We start from the raw sequence: 19,352 nt of genomic DNA, 5'->3' as shown, positions 1-19,352 counted from the left end.
GTGTTATTTGGCGCGTTTGCCCCCTTCTCTCATGGCGGGTGCACGGCTCCCTTCAGCAGCTGTTTCGGATGCTTAAGGAGGTCACTACGGGCAGCCAGCCCCGCGCTGACACTTCAGCGTTTTGGTGCATCACGGAACGTCTCAGTACGCGGATCCGCCTGATCCGCTGCTCCCGATGCACCGAAGACCACCCACTTGTTTATTCCTTCATTCCTTCAAAAGGCAAATTCGTTTATGTGTCAATTAAAGGTTATGAGCCCCAACTTCCTCGCCGCATTTCTTACAGCGACCGCTATTCCTAAACTGGTTGTTTTACTCTATTTTGTGATTCATGATTCCATTCTGATTAATGTCGACTTTGCATGGTAACACATCTAATTTCTGATTTCACTAATTACTGCACGCTCTGAATTCCAGCGGATTGTTTCAGTAGTTTGGCCAGATCTTACTTTTCTAAATATTTTGACTTTTTTTTTTTTTAGCAAAACATGAACTAGTCAAATAACCTGAATAAAACACATTTATGTAATGAATATTTACATTAGATATACATTTATACTGCTTCTCATTTGAGGAGTTTACATTCCAATTAAAATGTAATTTAGAGGTTTGAAGGATGAGGTCTGTTTAATTGGTCTAAAAATAATTATGGTTTATTACCCAATTTGATATTTCTAACGTTAGTATCATAATCCAATGGCCCAATTAAGACTAATGATTTAGAAATAATGAATTAATAATCGCGGTCAAATACATCACTCTTTATTTGTTTAATAATCTGATAAACAGTGGTTTCAGTGATGAGGTAGGCATGAAGTCGTGAGAAATATTTACCTTAGAAAAACAGTTTGAAACTCAAGCTGAATAAAGCGAATGGATATTATTTAATGTTGACTTAATCGTGTTCACCCAGGCCACAGCCTGAGAGATCGATGCTGGTAGGAGGAAGGGACTGGTGACTTTACCTGGTTAGTATAGTAAGCGAGAGGCGCCATTTGGACAAGCATCGCCGTGCTTTTTTTATGTCTTTACGCAGGTGGATTCTAAAGTTGTCAAAACCCGAAAAACCCTCACGTGGGATGTTCTGTTTCAGACGCTGGAGTGGATTCACAGGAGAGGGTAACTCAGTCTGTAGGTGTTGGATATATATGGAGGGCTTTTGGTCTGTAATCACGTGATGAGAACTTGAAAACTGCTACTATAACTATATGTATACTTGTAACAGATAAAAAACACGTTCTCTCTCTCTTTCTCTCTCTCTCACTCTCTCTCTCTCTCTCACTCTCTCTCTCTCTCTCTCTCTCTTTCGAGATATATATATATATATATATATATATATATATATATATATATATATATATAACCCCCCCCCCCCCATATGATGTGTGGGGTATATTTCCTACCAGTTTTTCTTGACGGTTTTACTGTGGTTTCATCACTGATTTGTCATTTAGTGCAGCTGTTGAAAAGTGGCCAGTGCCTCTGAATCAGGTCTGGCTGTAGTAAAGGTGCCTGTGAGCCTGTGAACCTACTGCCCTCCTGTCTGTGCAACAGTCACCTTTCTGTGAGCCGGGAACATTATGATGCGCGTTAAGGTCTATCCTGCAAAGCAAGTCATACATGAAATGGTGTGAGGCACTTTCTGTCTGCTCATGGCTTTTGAACAATTGCATATGTAATTCAATTGTGTGATTCAATACATTTTTTTACCTAAATAAGAGTAGTAAGATATTCGTTCGAAGATATTCAGTGCAGTGGTAGACCAAACCCCCCGCAACCCAGTAGGATACGCAGTTTGGAAAATGGATGGATGGATGGTAGACCAAACCCAAACTGCATATGGAAACAGTCTGAGTGAGGCATTTGGTGACATGCTTGGAAATGTGCACAGAGGCTCGGTGAGTAGAAATGTTGCTTTGAATTCCACCCCCGCGCTCTGTGTCTGAGGTTTGCATGTTGTCCTTGTGTTTGTGCAGGTTTAGACTCATAGTCAAAAAACACAGGGGTGCAATGGTGTGTCTGAATTATCCTGCCCTATATGCCTGGCTCTAGGCCGACCTTGTGTTTGGACAGGCGGTTATCAAAGATGGATCAATGGACCATGTATCTGGGTTGTGTAAAGGAAATGGGACAGACTCTACATACTGGTGTAGAGCTTAGCGATCATGCGTGTCGCTCCTGCTCCAGGGCGGCCAACTTTGGTCATCTGGCTGGCATGAGATTTTCAATTCGAGACAAGTCTGCACACATATTACATGTATATAATTTTTCTTACCTTGTAAGTAGTCTGGAAGGTCTCCAAACTACCCCAATGCTTTAAGTGTAGCTAATTTTAGGTTTATAATGGAATAATACAGATTTGCAGTAAGATTTCTTGCATGAGCAAGAGAGTCTGAATGCGTGAGTGTCACTCCAGATGCATGAGAGTTGGCAACCCTGTTACTCTATAACTCAGATTAAACCTCAGCTGGTCCCATTTGGTCAAATATTCATTCATTCATTCATTCATTTGAATACTGACCCCTTTGAGATGTAATTTTGTCACAGGTAGCTCATCCAGTCAATCAATCACATAGTAACAATCCTGGTTCATACAGTCATGTATTACTGTGTGATCAGCTCGCTGGGGCCAATAGGTGGATCCGAGTGAAATGTACGTGAAGTAGGTTATGGGGGGGGGAAGGGGGGGGACACAAACCTCATACCCGCAGCGGTGCAGCCAGGGTCGATGCATGAGGCGTGATACCGCCTATGGTGTTTGTTTGGATTTGTGAAATATGAGTCAGACGAAATGAACAATGCCTAAAACAATTCAATATATGCTTCTGACAGCTCCGTATTATTCAAAATTATACATTGGCGAATGTGAATGCTATATGCTGCGTAGTCATGCATATGAAAGACAGTGTGTGCTGCGTTATTTTCTGATCGAATCCACAAGTACCTCGTTATTATCACGTTATTGTTCCCAACAACAATAGTCTGACGCGGTGGAAGCACCCTGCAGGTCGACGGCAGGTCCCTGGGAGACAGACGAGCCCTCGTTAATAATTAGGCAGGAGCAGAGGTTAAGTGAGACCCTTGCCTCCTGGGGACAGGAAGATGGAGCAGGTTGGATGCTCGCTGTGACGGCGCACAGACCTAAAGGCCCAACAGCCCCATCGCTATTTTTAACGGTCGCCTGTTTTGTGCTGGGAATAATGGCTTTATTGTAGGCCTGCCGGCGGGATGCGTTTTGAAGGTGCTACGCTCTGGGCACCAGTGCTGAAGGTGTGAATCTCTCACTGGACGCCAGCTGCGCCTTACCTCAGCGGTGTATCATGAATACAATCGATGTCAGCTTGAATGAGACACCTGAAGAGGTTTTTAAATAACTTGAAGAGAGACAATCCATCAGCAGAAGAGCATTACCCCCCCCCCCCAGGAATATTAAGTGATAGACGTTCTTTTGGAATAAATAGTTGTCAATGTGCTCTCTTTTTGAACACTAACGCTATTGTGCACAGCCGACTTCCTGAATGAACTCGGGAATGGATGCGCCCACAGCTCCCATAGTGTCCATTTAGTGTCTATGGTGGAGCTTCTGTGTTACTGCGCTCAATGGGGAGCGTTTTCACTTTGCGCTCAGGGACGAACAGACTGTAAATCAGCACATAGACGAGCTCCTGGATGAAAACAGACACACAAATGCTACTAAGCTCGCCAATTTCAGCATAGAGCTTTTCCTGTGTCTTTTTCAAGACAAGTCACGATTATCATGATTGATCGGTACAAGAGGCTGATATAAAATGCATTGTCCAGTTTTATACTGTTTGCCGTAAAGTGGTACATTTCAGAACTGTATTGCAGGCAGAACATCTGCGGCAGTGTGTTGAGCCCTCTGCATTTATTGCCCAGTTCTGGAACACTGCCATGTGGTCTGAAGTCAGCTGTTTCTTCTCTGCTATTGTTGGTTTGCTTGAGGATCCTTACCTTAGCAGGTATTTTCCTATTCATAGGAAAAGTTACCTTGCAGCACTTCCAAAGCAGCTTGCATTGTGGGAATTGAATTTACTGACATCTGGCCACATGTTTGGTTCTTTAACCTCCCAGTGCTTCGATTCCGTTAAATATGAGACGTGACAGGATGTGTGTATGCAAGATAGGACCTGACCCAATCACATGCTGACACTCAGGTGGGCCAGACCCCCTGAACAGTTTCACATGAACACGCAGAGCAGCAGGCCGCCCACTTGCAGATGCTCGGTGACGACACGTAGGCCTCACCTCTTGCCATGAAATGAAGGTGCATGCTTTAGCGCAGTCACACAGTGTCATTATGGCACGTTTACCGCAGTCGCTATTTGGATGCGGTTCCAGTGCTGTGTGGGTCTGCTTCCTTTTTTTGTGTTTCTCCTCCTTTTGCCTGTATATTTTTTCTGTATGTGGTGCCCTTGGTCAAAATTCCAAAATCAGATCTTCGTCTTGATCTCCTAACACTGCTGAGATTGTATTTCAGATGATTTCACATCATCTACAGCCTTTGCTGTAGTAATATCTGCTGTTCTTCCCTATGGAGGCCAGAGGCAGGGTCTGCCCCTTTCAGGAGAGCAGGCCTGGAGCAGACCCGCTGCTCACCATCTTCCCAGTCCACCACTCTCCCTCATCTCCCTGACCTGCCACTCACCCTCCCCCAGCCCACCACTCATCATCTACCAGGCCCGCCACTCACCCTCATCTCCCTGACCTGCCACTCACCCTCCCCCAGCCCACCACTCATCATCTACCAGGCCCGCCACTCACCCTCATCTCCCTGACCTGCCACTCACCCTCCCCCAGCCCACCACTCATCATCTCCCCGGCCTGCCACTCTCCGTCATTTTCCCAGCCCGCCACTCACCCTCATCTCCCGAGCCCGCCACTCACCCTCATCTCCCCAGCCCGCCACTCACCATCTCCCCGGCCCACCAATCACCATCTCCCCGGCCCACCACTCACCATCTCCCCAGCCCACCACTCACCATCTCCCCGGCCCGCCACTCTCCCTCGTCTCCCCAACCCGCCTCTGTCCCTTGTCTCCCTGGTACACCACTCACCCTCTCACCCTCATCACTTCAGTTGTCCAGTAGCTCAGCCACTTCTCTCCTTTGTCTACTCGGCTTGTCACTCTCCCTCGTGTCTCCAGCCACCACTCTTCCTCATCTCCCCGGCTCACTGTTCGCCCCCATCTCCCCAGCCTACCACACTCCTTTGTCTCCCCAGCCCATTGCGGTCCCTCATCTCCCCTTCCCACAGCTCACCCTCCCATCGTCATCACTTCAGTTGTCTGGTAGTCCAACCATCACTCTCCCTCGTCTCTCGGGCCTGCCGCTCTCCTCCATCTCCACTTCCCGCCACTCGCCCCCATCTTCTCAGTTGGTCTGACAAGATTGTTTTCTGTCATATGACTCACCCGTGGGATCCGTAGCTCTGTGGCTGGAGCCGCCTGCTGCGTCTGGGGGGTATAGGATTACAGTATGTACAGTGCAGTGAGTCAGGAGCCCTTGGAGTGGAGCTGACGGTATCTCTGCAGGCATCACTCTGCCTCTGTGCCATGTTTATGAGCACGCGTGCCATCGGTTGTTTTCTGACAGTTAACCCTCATACAGTCACCATCTCTTCCAATGTCCTGCCTCAGGAACCCCCCCCCCCCCCCCCGGCAGCGAGGCCAGTAGCAGTGTGGGTAGCAGTGCCATGCGCATCTGAGGTCTTTTACCCGCTGATGAAATGGGGGGCCATTGATAATGGGAGTCTGAAGCTGGGTGGACGAGCCCTGTCCTGTGGTGGGAAAAGCAGGTTTTTAGTCCACCCCCGTTTCGCTGTCTGACAGGGTGGGGTTTGACAGAGAAGTAAGTTGGCATGGGCATGGGGGAGGGGGCGTTATTATTATGTCATTGCTGAGTGTGCATTTTTATCAAATGTGACATGCATGTTTCAAAAATCCATTTCTACAGCTCGTCATTTTCCCAGAACTTCACGCATTAAAAGCACAGGGATGGTAAAACATTGTGGGATGTTTTGAAATATCCTGCTGCCTGCTGTCCTCTGAGTCGGAGGGAGGACAGGCACAGTCAGAAGTACACCCGGGGATATTTTGGTGTTTTGGTTTTTCCTGATGTTTTTTTTTTTTTTTTTTTGCTGTCTTTTTGACCAACAAAATCATGGCACCCCAGTGCCATGTAGGAGGTGGATAAGACCCTGGATCCCCACTCTCGCTGTCCCTGTGGCAGACGTCCCGCCTCTCCCAGAAGTTCCAACATTCTCCCATAAAGTGACAGCAGCTGTCATGACACTCCTGAATGATGCACAGTGTCCCGGAATTGTGGCGCTCAGCTATTCAGTGGCAGTCAGTTTAGCTGGCAAGAAGTTACTGCTGTAACATTATACCAACATTATACAAGCGTAATTCAACACAACAAGCATAACAGCTGATAATGCATGACAATAAATAACAGGAAATAGCACCACCATTGACAAACACTTATCGTGTTAACTCTACATGTTAAAGATGGAGGTAGAACCTGGGGAATTAGAGCATCAGTACATTCATCGTAGCAGCTTTCGCTGTGTAATTAGCTGCTGGTGAGTATCCTAATTGCCTGCAGGTGAGAACCATCCTTGAGACTTGTGGCCCAAATGCTTACGATCTGCTTAAGGTCTGATTCCATCTGCCAGAAGGGAGGTGGGAGTGGTCAGTGCAGAGTCACCGGAGTCCAACAACGGCAAGCGTTAAATAATTGACTGGCCCATATACAGCACCGCTTCTGGGCGGAAACGAAAAACTCCACACCGAGGGTGAATCAGCACAAGCTGTTGAAGGCCAGCTGGGTTCATGGCATGCAGGAGTCACGGTCCTGTAGTGATAGCGAGAGGTTTGCAAGTGTGGGTCTTTACACTTGGGGGGGAAGGGTGGACCACCTGTATTTTGACCCAAGCCATGGATACACACGCCAACACATATTAACACCAGACTAATCCACTTCAAGATCCATTAAGACCCCTCTAATAAGACACAAACAGTATAATTGCATTCCCACACACTGGCACTTGCAGAACGCATCTATGGCACGGAGTTATTTCAGCCACCAGAGGTGCCTGGGCAGATGTGTCGCCGGGCGGCCGCCAGCTGACCCCATTCCTCGTCCCCCGCCCTCTGCACTCGCTCTCCATGGTGACCGTTTCGCCACTGCGGGCCGTTTGGACAGCGCTTTCGTCTGACATGTCCATCAGCAGGATCTTCTCGAACTCGCATCCTATCACAGAGAGGGCAAGTTTTTCCACACCTACTTTGGAGGGAACAAAATCTAAGAAATAGGATTATAGAAATAATTCTTTAGAAAATGCAGTGCAAAACAGATTTTAAAAAACAATAAACAAATCTCTATATGACTCCTATTCACACCTGAAATGTCCTGACCTGGCAGTGTGGAAATGTCACCATCTGTGCTGACATTTCCCAGTTCGGTCGTCTCCCATTGGACCTTCATGCGTCTGTCCAGCAAGGACTCGCTGCCACTAGCCCACAGCCATGTCACCTGTGACGCCACCATACCCCCCCCCCCTCAAAGAGGCCCTCCCCACACCAAGCCAGCCGAACATAAGTCACAGAAACAGCTGCATAATTGTTTCTATAGCTGGTGATTTTGGTGCCTGACCGGTTTTATATTAAGCTTATGGTGCTGGTTAAGAATATGACTTTGGTTTTGCCAGATTGGTTCTAGTTTATGAGATATTCAATAGTCCATTAATTAACGCAACACATTTGAAAAGCATTCAAGATTTGCGAGAATATTTTTATTTTAGTTACAACTAGTAAGTAAACAGCCTAACACCATATAAAAAAGAAATGAAAAATATCTAACGGTGACAGGGAAAAGTTATGTATGATTTAATTCGTTAATACAATATCAATTAGTTATTAATTGTTATTAATGTCAATGCTTCACAAAACACTGTTTATGCGATTTCCTGTTATGTGTGTCATCAGGACAATCATGTTGGAGACTCCAACAGTCATCTGCCATCACGTGTATGTCCCCTCTGCCTTGATATCTCTCCTCCATCACCTTCATATCCTGGTGGAACCTCTTGCCTTGTTCCTCGCCAAAGTCTCCATGGTTATCTGTTTAAATGGCTATGGAGATAGTGCATCTTCATGCTAATATTAACTCCCAAACTTCTGAAGTTAGCAAGCATATCTTGCACCAGTTCATCATACTTGTCTGCTCTGTCATTACTCAAGTACTGTAGTTCTTCACAACAGAGACAAAACTCTTCCAGGCCGAAGGCTCAGTGTCATACACGCATTTGGCAAATGCAGGCTATTCTTGATGAAGTCATCATTTTTACATGTATTTACTTACTTCTTAAAACAGAACTTTTTGGGTATAAACCAAGACTGGGTTGACAAACTTATACTGTAGTTGACTTCTTTCCTCTGCAAATTCACAGTTGAATTCTGTCTTCAGAAAGTCGCTTTTACAACACTGTAGGCCTACAAATTGAAATACACAATCATTATATGGGATATTTCATTACCTAAGACACTGTTAAAGAGTCAAAAGACAGACCAAAAGCTATTGCATTTCTTATCACACACAAGTCTGATTGAGTGAAAGCATTATTTTCATGGATGTCCATTATCTCAAAAACTAGAACCAATTCAGCAAAACTAATTGGATTTTTGAATTCAGCACCTTCAAAATACCATAAATCCATTCAGAAAGCCTTGGGACCTGAATGAATGAGACTGTAGCTGCTAACATATTTTAGTTGGTAGTAAATTGTTATGCTCTGGTAACACATCTAACATTGCTGCTTAGTTATTAGTTCTATTTTTGATGAATGCTTAGTTTAATTACATTTTAAAACATCTTCGAGGTTGGCTGCTTTGTTTAATTAGATGTGTGGATGTTTAAAGCAGGCTGGTGCGATAGCTAAGTGGGTAGTGCTGTTGCTTTACATCTCTGGGGAGTGTTCTGACCCCGACTCTCCTGTGTATGTGGGGGTGGGGTCATATATATATATATATATATATATACCAGTTTCCTGGTCCCCATAAGGGAAAATTCTATTTTATAGAAATCCATGACTGCGATGAAAAAACTAAAAATGCAAAAACTCTTTGTCACGATCGTCCGGGAAGCGGGCGAACGCGCTGGCAGGCGAGCAGGCAGGAAGCAGGCGAGCAGGCGTAAGCAGGGTGAACGGGGATTTATTATAATAACGCGGACTGGGGAACATGGCACGCCGACTGACATCACGTAACATCAATGATGGACAAAGGACTCGGGTAAGACACGGACTGAAATACACAGGACTGATTGAAAATAAGCAGACACAGCTGGGTACAATCCGGGAAACACACGTGGGTAAGCAGGGGGCGTGGCACACAGGAGGAGCCGACGAGCAGGTCATGACACTCTTGTATTTTGTTTGGTTACTTGTGGTTATGCTTAGGGCAGGGTGGGAGTTAAGGTAGTCAAAGTTAGCATTAGCATTCTTTCTATAGAAATGAATGAGCGACCCCCAAAAAAGATATGATTGCATGGCTGTGTGTGTGTGGAGTTTGCATGCCTCGAGTGGATCTGTATATGTGCCCTTCAACGCATTGGTATCCCATCCAGGCTGCAGCCCTGCCTTGTTTTCTGTTCAGCCTGGGTCGGTACCCCTGACAAAGAGCGTTCATAGATAGATCTTTAAAACAAAAGCAGCATGATGCAGCCTGAGCGCTGCCTTCGCTGGCTCTGGCATATTGGCCAGGTGTGGTTTGAGCGTGTGGCTGGTGTCCGCCAGGCCTCGGCCTGTCCTTCACACTGCCGCTCAGCCCTCTGTGAGATCAGCCTTCACTTTCCGTTTGGAGGGAAGGATCAGATCTGCCTCCGCTGCTCTGTGTTTATTTATGAGGAGCGGCTGCTTGCCCCTCTGCTGCTGCTGCTGGATTTATAACTGCATGCCCCCCCCCCCCTCTTCGCTTTTTAGCTGTCACCTAGGCCTTATTCCAGAGCCCGTCAGCCCCCTAAACACAGCTGGATGGCCAGAATCGATGGCGAATACGTCACCCAGTCTCCCTCACTGCTTTTTTCCGTATATAAGTAATGCACAGTATTATCGACATGAACATTGAAATAATACAACCCCCCCCACTCTCTCCTTTTATATGTTGATACCCAGCTGGTCTTGCCTGAGCATAATTATTTTCCGTTCTACATTTAACTATTTTTTCTCTTCTGTACACATGAAAGGGTTTTCTGATTAAAGGGTGTATATGTTTGCTCCCCCCCCCCCTCCCGGGGGGCTATTATGTAACACTGCCCATTTGCTCCATCACTGTAGAAAGTGCAAAAATAGTTACAGAGGCTTATTTTAGGTAAAGTGGGTTTTATGTAATTTTTACGTTTTTCATTTTCCCCTGAGGCCATCCGTCTTCGTCTCTTTGCTCACACTCACTGGGCCACAGTAGAGAGACACTCATGGTTTTCCTCCATTAGTTAAATATTTAAATATAAATACATATTTAAAAAGCTGGAATTCTGAATGTTTGAAGGCCATTAGTATTTCCTCAGCCAACTCCCTGCCCCACTCTGACTCTCCCACCCGCCTCCAACCCCTCTCTGACTCTCTCGTCTGCTTTTCTCTCTGTTCCGTCTTTCCTGAATGCCTCCTGGCTCTGCTCTGACTCTCCCGTCCACCTCCCGGCTCAGCTCTGACTCTCCCACCTACCTCCGGCCCCTCTCTGACTCTCACGTCCTCCTCCTGGCTCTGCTCTGACTCTCCCATCCATCTCCCGGCTCTGCTCTGACTCTCTCATCCACCTCCCAGCTCTGCTCTATCTCTCTCATCCACCTCCCAGTTCTGCTATGACTCTCCCGTCCACCTCCAGCCCCACTCTGACTCTCTCACTCGCCTTTCACGTCTTCTTTGACTCTCCCGTCTGCTTCCTGGCTCTGTTATGACTCTCCCATCCACCTCCTGGCTCTGCTCTGACTCTCCTGCCCACCTCCCAGATCTGCTCTGACTCTCCCTTCCACATCCTGATTTTGTTCTGACTCTCTCGTTCGCCTCCCAGTTCCGCTCTGACTCTATGGTGTGTCTCTCGGCGCTACTCTGACTCTCCTAAATCTCTGTTGTCTTTGACACCATGGACTCAGTGCTCACCCACACGAATAGAGCAGCACCTTTGTTGGGGCATGACTACTGGTCAATATCCCTTTTATCCAGAATACTGTTACTGAGTGGTTTCCACTGCGCACGGATTTGCGAGGTAATCCAGTTTAATTATGCAGATGACTGCACAGCTTTTCAATAAGCAAATTGAGGTGTGCGTTTTCTGACACTAGGTAGTCTTTCACGACCCAAGCCTTATTGTTGCATGGTGTACAGCCAAATGTCTCACACCTGTATTGAATAATAAGTGTGACCCTTTTACTGTGTATATGATGCCTCTCGACATTTCCTATGCATCTTGCCTTGCTTTTTGAAGTACCTGGTGGGCACAGAAATCCTGCATACTGTATCCAAGGACACATTTTATAATACAAGTATTGCCATTTAAAGCACAATTTACACCTTCTGGTTTGAGTTGTCCATGAAATCCAAAAATCAGATTTTTTTTTGGCCACCTGCAGAAGGCCTCGGAGCCAGAAGGAGCCCATCCTCAGGCATCATTGTGGACATAGAGTATTATTGTATTATAACGGATTATTCTTCCCAGTTACCAGTGTTCGGGCCAGTTGTGATCTTTAATTAAAGATGTTTTTTAGAAGTGTGAATTATTAAGTGCAGCCTGACCTGATTGACTTTGGCTCAGGGATCAGATGGGACAGACAGTGTAATAGGCTGCTCACTTTTTAATTTTTTCAAACACAGACACCAGGACACACACCTGCCCCTCGCATGCACATCCTCAGCCACACTGTCCTGCAAAGGCTTGTCCGCAGGGGCTGTGATGAACGGACAGATATTACTGGATGTTTGATAATCCAAATTTCGTATTTTGTTCTCAGAATAAATACAGACGCTCCCCGGGTTATAATGGTCCGTGTTACGATATTTCTACTTTTCTTTTATCAGCCATTCTTGCAGTCACTCTCTATCTATATATAGTACCACCACAAAATCAGCCCCATATATTACAATATATTAGATGCTTGAAACTAGAGGATCGTGCCCTTTACTTTGCTAACGGCAGACAGGAGGGTGTAGTATTTGAGCTGCTGAGATAATGTCTAGTGCTGGGCTAGCCGAGATCAGATGGATGGAAAATCTGCAGATACGGCTGCAAAAACAAGCTTGTTAGGTCATAGACATTCTGCGATGGCCTTGGAGTGTGTTACCTCTGCAACAGAAGGATTCCCCCACTGTGATCCACTATTTTGACACGCTTCCTGATCTTTGGTAATCCTCAAGGCTTCCTACACGCCCTCCCTGACTGGTCTGTATGCCATATTTTACCCCTTGTTGCACATTTGCTCTCTGCCTTTGGTCTATAGAAAATGTGGTTTAATGGCTCTTTTGGAAAGTAATTTTTCTCACAGTGTGAAAGCTGCCCCGGCCTAGAGAGGCAGCCACTTGTTTTCAGGTTTTCGAATAACCTGCCAGTCTCCCCTAAGCAGCGTGACCTGCCTCCCCCGCTCTCTTTAGACCTAGATAAGCGTTTCCTCTCTACACCTTCTGTCTCTCTCCTCTCCAGGGCCAAAGTAAGGTGGTGGACGGCAGCCTGCAGGGCGGCGCTAATGGCATGGAGCCCGGTCCTGCGGGACAGAAGGGAAGCGGGAAGTGGCAGAGGCCCCGGTTCACCCGCAAAGCCCTCATGAGGTGCTGCTTGGTGAAGTGGATCCTGGCCAGTACTGCCCCTCAGGGGCCAGGTAAAGGGGGGCAGTGGGCAACACAGGGTCCTCTGTTTATGCAGAACGTCTGGGTGAGACGGAAGTGAGGTCTCTCTTCTCTGGTGTTAAGTGTCCATATCTGTCAATCTAGTATCAGTGTTTTGACCCTTTTTGCATGATTTTTGCTGACTGCCTGGGTTGTGTCTGAGCTTCCTGTTTATGGTGGAACAGAACTCTACCCCTGCGGTGTTTTGGCAGAAGAAATTATGTGAAATTTTAGGTCATGGCTATGCCTCTTTGAGTCACCTGCATAGACTCACAGAGACGAGTCACACTGCCCTTAGCGAAATGAGCTGGAGAGCGGTGACTGATAGAGCGTAAACACATACAATTTAAATGTCAAAATGGTTTGTTTTCAGACATTAAAAACAAGCTCTACTTAGTGCCTTAATTACATATTGCCGTAGTTCTAATTAAGAAGATACCAGCTGTGGTAGTCGAAAGTATTGATTTTCGCCGATTTGCTCTGTTACGTGTCTTTACGATGTGTTTACCCTTATGCTCAAATCTTCCTTTTGTTTTAAAAAACAGGGTTTCTGTATTTTATTGTCACTGTCGCTGGTGGCTGTATTGTGAAGCGAAGGCTGACATATTGAACTAGTCCCAGTAGACCTTGTTCATTAACGTGACCGGTCAAATAATTAGCTTTCTGGCGCCATCTACTGTTTGTTAACGGAGCACGCAAATAATTGCTTAGGCAGTTACAGTGTTTTCTGCAGCAGCGTTAGGATTCCGCCCCCCCACCCCCCCAGACTACTCATGTTTGTTTCATCTTCTAAAAAATTCAAGCAAATAGCCTATACCATTTTAAAGTTGTGATTAATCGCGATTAATACTGTGTTTCCGTTCATGTATAAACATAATAACCCGCATAAAAGTATGATGGTATGTGATATTGTGGGAATTACCTTCATCGTATTGATTTGGGGGAGGGGGGGGGGGTGCAACCTTGTGCCCTCGTGCCCCCAAGATAAGTGCTCTGTGATGTTTAGATCCTGTCTTGGTACAGGAAGCACACCTTAATGAGTGAGTAATGGTGTCAATATAGGGATGGACATGCAGCCTGAAACAGACTGAGCCTTTGGTTTTATTTCCCCGCACGGCTTGTCTGTTACCCTTGTTACCTGTACATTTTATTTTTTGCCCCGTTGCATCTGAGAGAAATAGCCAGCAGGTTGGCATAGGAAGAAGTCAAAATAACTAAAGTGAGGTGGTGGACGGCAGCCTGCAGGGCGGCGCTAATGGCAAGGAGCCCGGTCCTGCGGGACAGAAGGGAAGCGGGAAGTGGCAGAGGCCCCAGTTCACCCGCAAAGCCCTCATGAGGTGCTGCTTGGTGAAGTGGATCCTGGCCAGTACTGCTAATTGTACCATATAGCTGTAGGTAAATGTATCTTTTAGTCTAATTTAAGGTACAGAAATGGATTCTGAAGAACATCCTCAAGGTACAAACAACATTAATGTACCCCAGTGGTACACAACTGTTCCTCAGAGGCCATTTCTGTATGTTGAAAGGTACAATTACCAACAGCTAGGGTACCCTTGTGGGTACTGCCCCATTGACAAGCAAAGGGTACAAATACTCAGTGTGGGAAGCTGGAGGGATGTGACCAGAAACATCCACATCACACAACCACCATTCAAAACTTACAGTTCTGTTTTTGTGACTTTCACTGGAAAGACTTATTGGCCAGTCAAGGGTGATGACCTCTGCCAGTGAGACCCAGGCTCAACGTCACCTGCAGGGGGAGCTCAACACCAGGCAGGAGTTTGAGTCCTGATGACAGGATGGTTCCAGCAGCAGTTTTGCGAGAGGGGGGCGATTGGGAAGGCCAGCCTGAGCTGTGGTTCTACCCCCCTCCATTGTGGCTAGGCTGCCCCCAGTGGACCACTGATCCCCCTGTGTCACGGAGCTTGTGAATGGGAGTTTCTCGATTGGCTGGATTATCCTTAGACTTTGAGGTAATGAGAGACGTGCAGTATTGATCAGAGTCCCATGACCGTATTCATCAGAAGGGTGGGCTGAAGTTGCTCCGCTGTTCCTTCAGGCTTGCCCTGCAAGGTAGCATCCCTGGTCTATCCTCAGCCTGTCTCCTGTATGTCCCTTTTCTCTCCACAGAATGTCTTTGTTCTGTCCCTCATCTATCGGCGGTCTGTCCCCAGTCTGTCCTGTACCTGTCCCCTGTCTGTCCCCAACCTATTCTTTTTATATCCCCTGCATATTCCCTGTCTGTCCTTTACCTGTACCTGGTCTGTGACCTGTATGTCTCCTATTTGCCTCTAGTCTGTTGGTGGTCTGTCCCTAATCTGTCCTTGGTCCATCCTCATTCTGTCCCTGATCTATGCCCTGTATGTATGCTGCCTGTCCCCTGCCTGTCCCTGGTCTGTTGGTTATCTGTCCCCAGTATGTCCTGTGCCTGTCGCCTGTCTGTCCCCAGTCTGTGCCCTGTATGTCCCCTGTCTGTCTGTGGTCAGCCCCAATCTGTCTACTGTCTGTCCCCAGCCTGTGCCCTGTATGTCCCCTGTCTGTCTGTGGTCAGCCCCAATCTGTCTACTGTCTGTCCCCAGTCTGTGCCCTGTATGTCCCCTGTCTGTCTGTGGTCAGCCCCAATCTGTCTACTGTCTGTCTCCAGTCTGTGCCGTGAATCTCCCCTGTGTGTCCCTGGTCTGTTGGTGGTCTGTCTTTGTTGACCCTTTTTTTGTCCTGCCTACGTATTTTAATAAGTTCATTTTTTTATTTCACTGATAACTGTCAGGAATCTTTTGTGATGAGTCTGCGGTCTCATGGGTTAATATTCTTAGGAGCCTTATCAAGACTTAAAGTAATTAAAAGAGGTTCCTGAGAGGTTGGCAGAGAAAATGGATTTTTAATTGGTCTTATTACATGTGGGATAATGTCCATAAGCCTAGTGGAGATTTTCATGTGCCTGATTTGCCTGGTCTTATGGGGATTTCTCAGCTGAGTCACTGTCTCTAATTACTGAAATATGCATCGTTTAATTTGGATCTCTTCCCTGACAGGAGCGTTTCCTTGCCTGTGAGCTCATTCCTTCATGTTTCAGAGTGGGTGTGTTTATTTCCTCCGTTTGTGCACCTCTGTCTATCTCTTCACTTCTGCCGAGATCTCGCTCAGCCTTTCTCTCCATCTCAGTGCCCACTCTCATACCTCTATCTCTCACTCCTTTCTGTTCCTTCCTGTTTTGTTCTTGTGTATTGGGTTTTGTTGTTGCGCGACAACAGGCCGCAGTACCTTAAGCTCCTCACCTGAGATACCGTGTATCAGGGTCACGTTCTATCCGGCCCATTTCAGTAGCACTACTTCAGGAGAAGCTTCATTTTGTCTGTAGTTGTAATATGGGAGTATGGAGCACTGGAAGGTACTTTTAATGAAGAATCAAAAAACGAAATAAAAAAAAAATTTTTGGTCTGAACAGAACCAATATTTTCACATTTCTGATCTTGTGCTCCCTAAACCAGTAAGTGCAAAATTACAAACCTTTTGTATACATCTGTAAAGGCCAAATTGACTTTTTAAGGTGTTTGAGTTTTATTTATAGGTCTGTCTTTGATATCTTTAGGCACACAGAGACTGGTTGATGTTAATACTTAATGCTTAAACATGTCTGAGGTATCTAGCTAACATTTGCCATCTGGCTTTTCCCCTGGTTTAATTAGGTAGCCTAATGAGAACAGTATTTTTTAGCATAATTAGCTTTAATGTCTAGAAACCGTTTATAGCAAACAAATGTACTTCTGTTGATCCGTGAATTGTGCAGTGATGGTGGTCAAAAAAGGTGGAATCTAACTCATGTCGCTTTACAATCAGCGGTTCAGAAGCACCTCCTGCCTGTAAATGATACATTGAATGAAAGCTTGAGAGATGTGCTGAGTTTGGAGATTAAGACAACTAACAAATTCAAGGTCTCGTTAAGTTGTCAGCTGCACAGAACAGAAAAATAACATCTTATGAATTACAGATATTTTAAATTAATGCTCCATTCCGGAACAATTTAAAATAATCATTATTTTTTATTACTTCTGAGATACTGTTCATTTGATGTGTCAATGGGCCTTTTCTGGATGTATTTTTTCATGCTTTTCCATGCTCCAAAAACAAAGAGCAGTGTTAAACTCATGCAGAGTCTCTGAGGTTCAAAATAGCAAACTCAGGTGGATGTAACATCTCAGAAAAGCCTTAAGCTGTGGGAGGGGGGCTGCCTCTCGTCCTCATGCACTCTTTCAGGGTTTAGGTTGATCTTTTTGCTCTGGCTCACCACCCTGTGCTCCCCTTCTGAGGCTCCGCTCTTGCCACTAAACCCCACAAAGTACCGCAGCCAAACCAGATCTTGAATACCTGAACAGAATTCTGCCTGGTGCTGACCTGTACTCTGTGAGTGCCGCTCATACTTCATACAATTCTGCTAAGCTGTTCATCAGTGTTTCTAGGACAGGGAGCGGATTGCATTCTTAGGGGAAAAATGATACAATGTCACTGTTGTTGCTAGTGTGAGGGATGTAGGTTTGTTTACAACATAGTAAATTCAGCTTGGGAGTAGCAAATTAGCATAAGCTTTAAAAGAAAACATGAGTCAGGGGGTTTATGATTCGTGATGCTATGTGCGCCTGGCTATCATGCCCAACTGGCATCAAGTTATTGTAATTTACCTTAGTTATACTTCTGATTGTGGTGCAAGGTGAAGTGTCATTGTCGGGGTCTGTCCCTACCATGTCTGTCATGTCCCCGTTTGGCCAGCAGATGTCGCTGCCCATCTCATTAACTTTCCTATTCCCAGTCATAATGTGTGGATAATTAGTTCATTGATCACACCTGCCCCCCATGTAACCCTCGTTATCCATGCCCTCACCCTGATCCTTTGTCAGTCATTGTAGGATTGTTACTGTCAATGCTCTGTATTGGTTCCGGCATGTAGTTTGTTTCTGTGTTGTTCGTTATAGTTTTACCAGATTCGTCCCTGTGACCAGGTCAGACTTCTCCTCCCTGCCTCCTGTTTAGACCCTTCGTGATCCTATGGTTCATACTTCTGTTTGAGTGTTTGTTCATATAATAAAATCCCCTTCAGTTTATCCTAAGCTGCAAATGGATCATCACTCCTTCCTCACACTCATGACAATTACTATTAAACCATCTTTCCCATTCTAATCACGTGTCACATCACTTCAGTGACAATGCAATGAAACAATATAAACAGTAAAGATGTAACAGCTTATATTTTAGAAAAGGCAATGATATGCAGAGGTAGCTGAAGATACCTCTTTTGAAAGCTTGAAAGTAGTGTGAAATTTAATATTCATTGTATTTTTACTTTTCGTCTCGGGGCTTATCTTCAATGCTTGAGATAATGTTCTCTTTATCATAACCAAAGTGCGCCCCCGTGTGGACACTGTTAGTCATTACAGAGGAGCAAACGCTCCTGTCCATGCCTGCTTGGTCATGTGAGGAGGCTCAGTAGTGACTAGCTTTCTGTGTCATTTGCAAATGAATCTGTTCATTTAAATATGTTCAAATATGTTAAACATTCAACCCTGAACATTCATGGAGCACACTGGAGACTGTACCAAATCCGCTTTTATAAATCTATAAGTCTGTAATATACTTTAATTCAGTTCAAGATTTCAAATTTAATGCTTATTGGTCATGTGTGACTTCTGCATTGGAACTGTTATTGGTTCAGCACGGTATACAGATGCAGTATGCAAATAAATAATAGATGTACATTAGAAAAGTGCTCAATAGCGTGAGTAACAATTATACACATTACATTTATCATTTATTAAGCTGACGCTTTTGTCAAAAGCTACTTACGATTGAGAAGGCAGAGTCAGCCAGTCCTGGGAACAGTTGGGGTTAGAATCCTTGCACAAGGGTCCAGTGGTGACATCATTGCCAAGAACAGGATTTCCGACGACCTTCCAGTTCTCGACACTTAACCCGTAGAGCCGCACATTGTCCCACAGTACAGGTTGCATAAAGTGCAGGTGCACATAGTGGAGGACTGGTCTGCATTTAGCTACTGATGATGTTGACACCGGGGGCGGCATGGTGGTGCAGTGGTTAGCACTGTTGCCTCACACCTCTCGGACCCGGGTTCGAGTCTCTGCCTGGGTCACATGTGTGTGGAGTTTGCATGTTCTCCCCATGTCGTCGTGGGGTTTCCTCTGGGTTTTCTGGTTTCCCCCCACAGTCCAAAAACATACTGAGGCTAATTGGAGTTGCTAAATTGCCCCTATGCATGTGTGAGACTGAATGGTGTGTGAGTGTGCCCTGCGATGGACTGGCCCCCCATCCTGGGTTGTTCCCTGCCTCGTGCCCATTGCTTCCGGGATAGGCTCCGGACCCCCTGCGACCCAGTAGGATAAGCGGTTTGGAAAATGGATGGATGGACGTAGACGCCTCTGGGGTTGAAACTGGTAGTCAGCATTTGATAATGT

The 19,352-nt window shown here is 45.9% G+C and overlaps 1 protein-coding gene across 1 annotated transcript in view; it reads left to right on the top strand.

Moving 5' to 3' along the window:
• The window catches only part of LOC125717743 (calsenilin-like), a 46,725-nt gene that overhangs the window by 604 nt on the left and 26,769 nt on the right, over positions 1-19,352 (top strand). The window contains exon 2 of the mRNA XM_048990991.1: positions 12,710-12,884. Within this exon, the coding sequence (XP_048846948.1) occupies positions 12,710-12,884 (175 nt within the window). The remainder of the gene's footprint in view (positions 1-12,709; positions 12,885-19,352) is intronic.

The sequence above is a fragment of the Brienomyrus brachyistius genome, chromosome 2 (assembly GCF_023856365.1).
Source record: "Brienomyrus brachyistius isolate T26 chromosome 2, BBRACH_0.4, whole genome shotgun sequence".
Taxonomy (NCBI): Eukaryota; Metazoa; Chordata; class Actinopteri; order Osteoglossiformes; family Mormyridae; genus Brienomyrus; species Brienomyrus brachyistius.
This window is presented reverse-complemented; position numbering and strand designations above follow the sequence as displayed.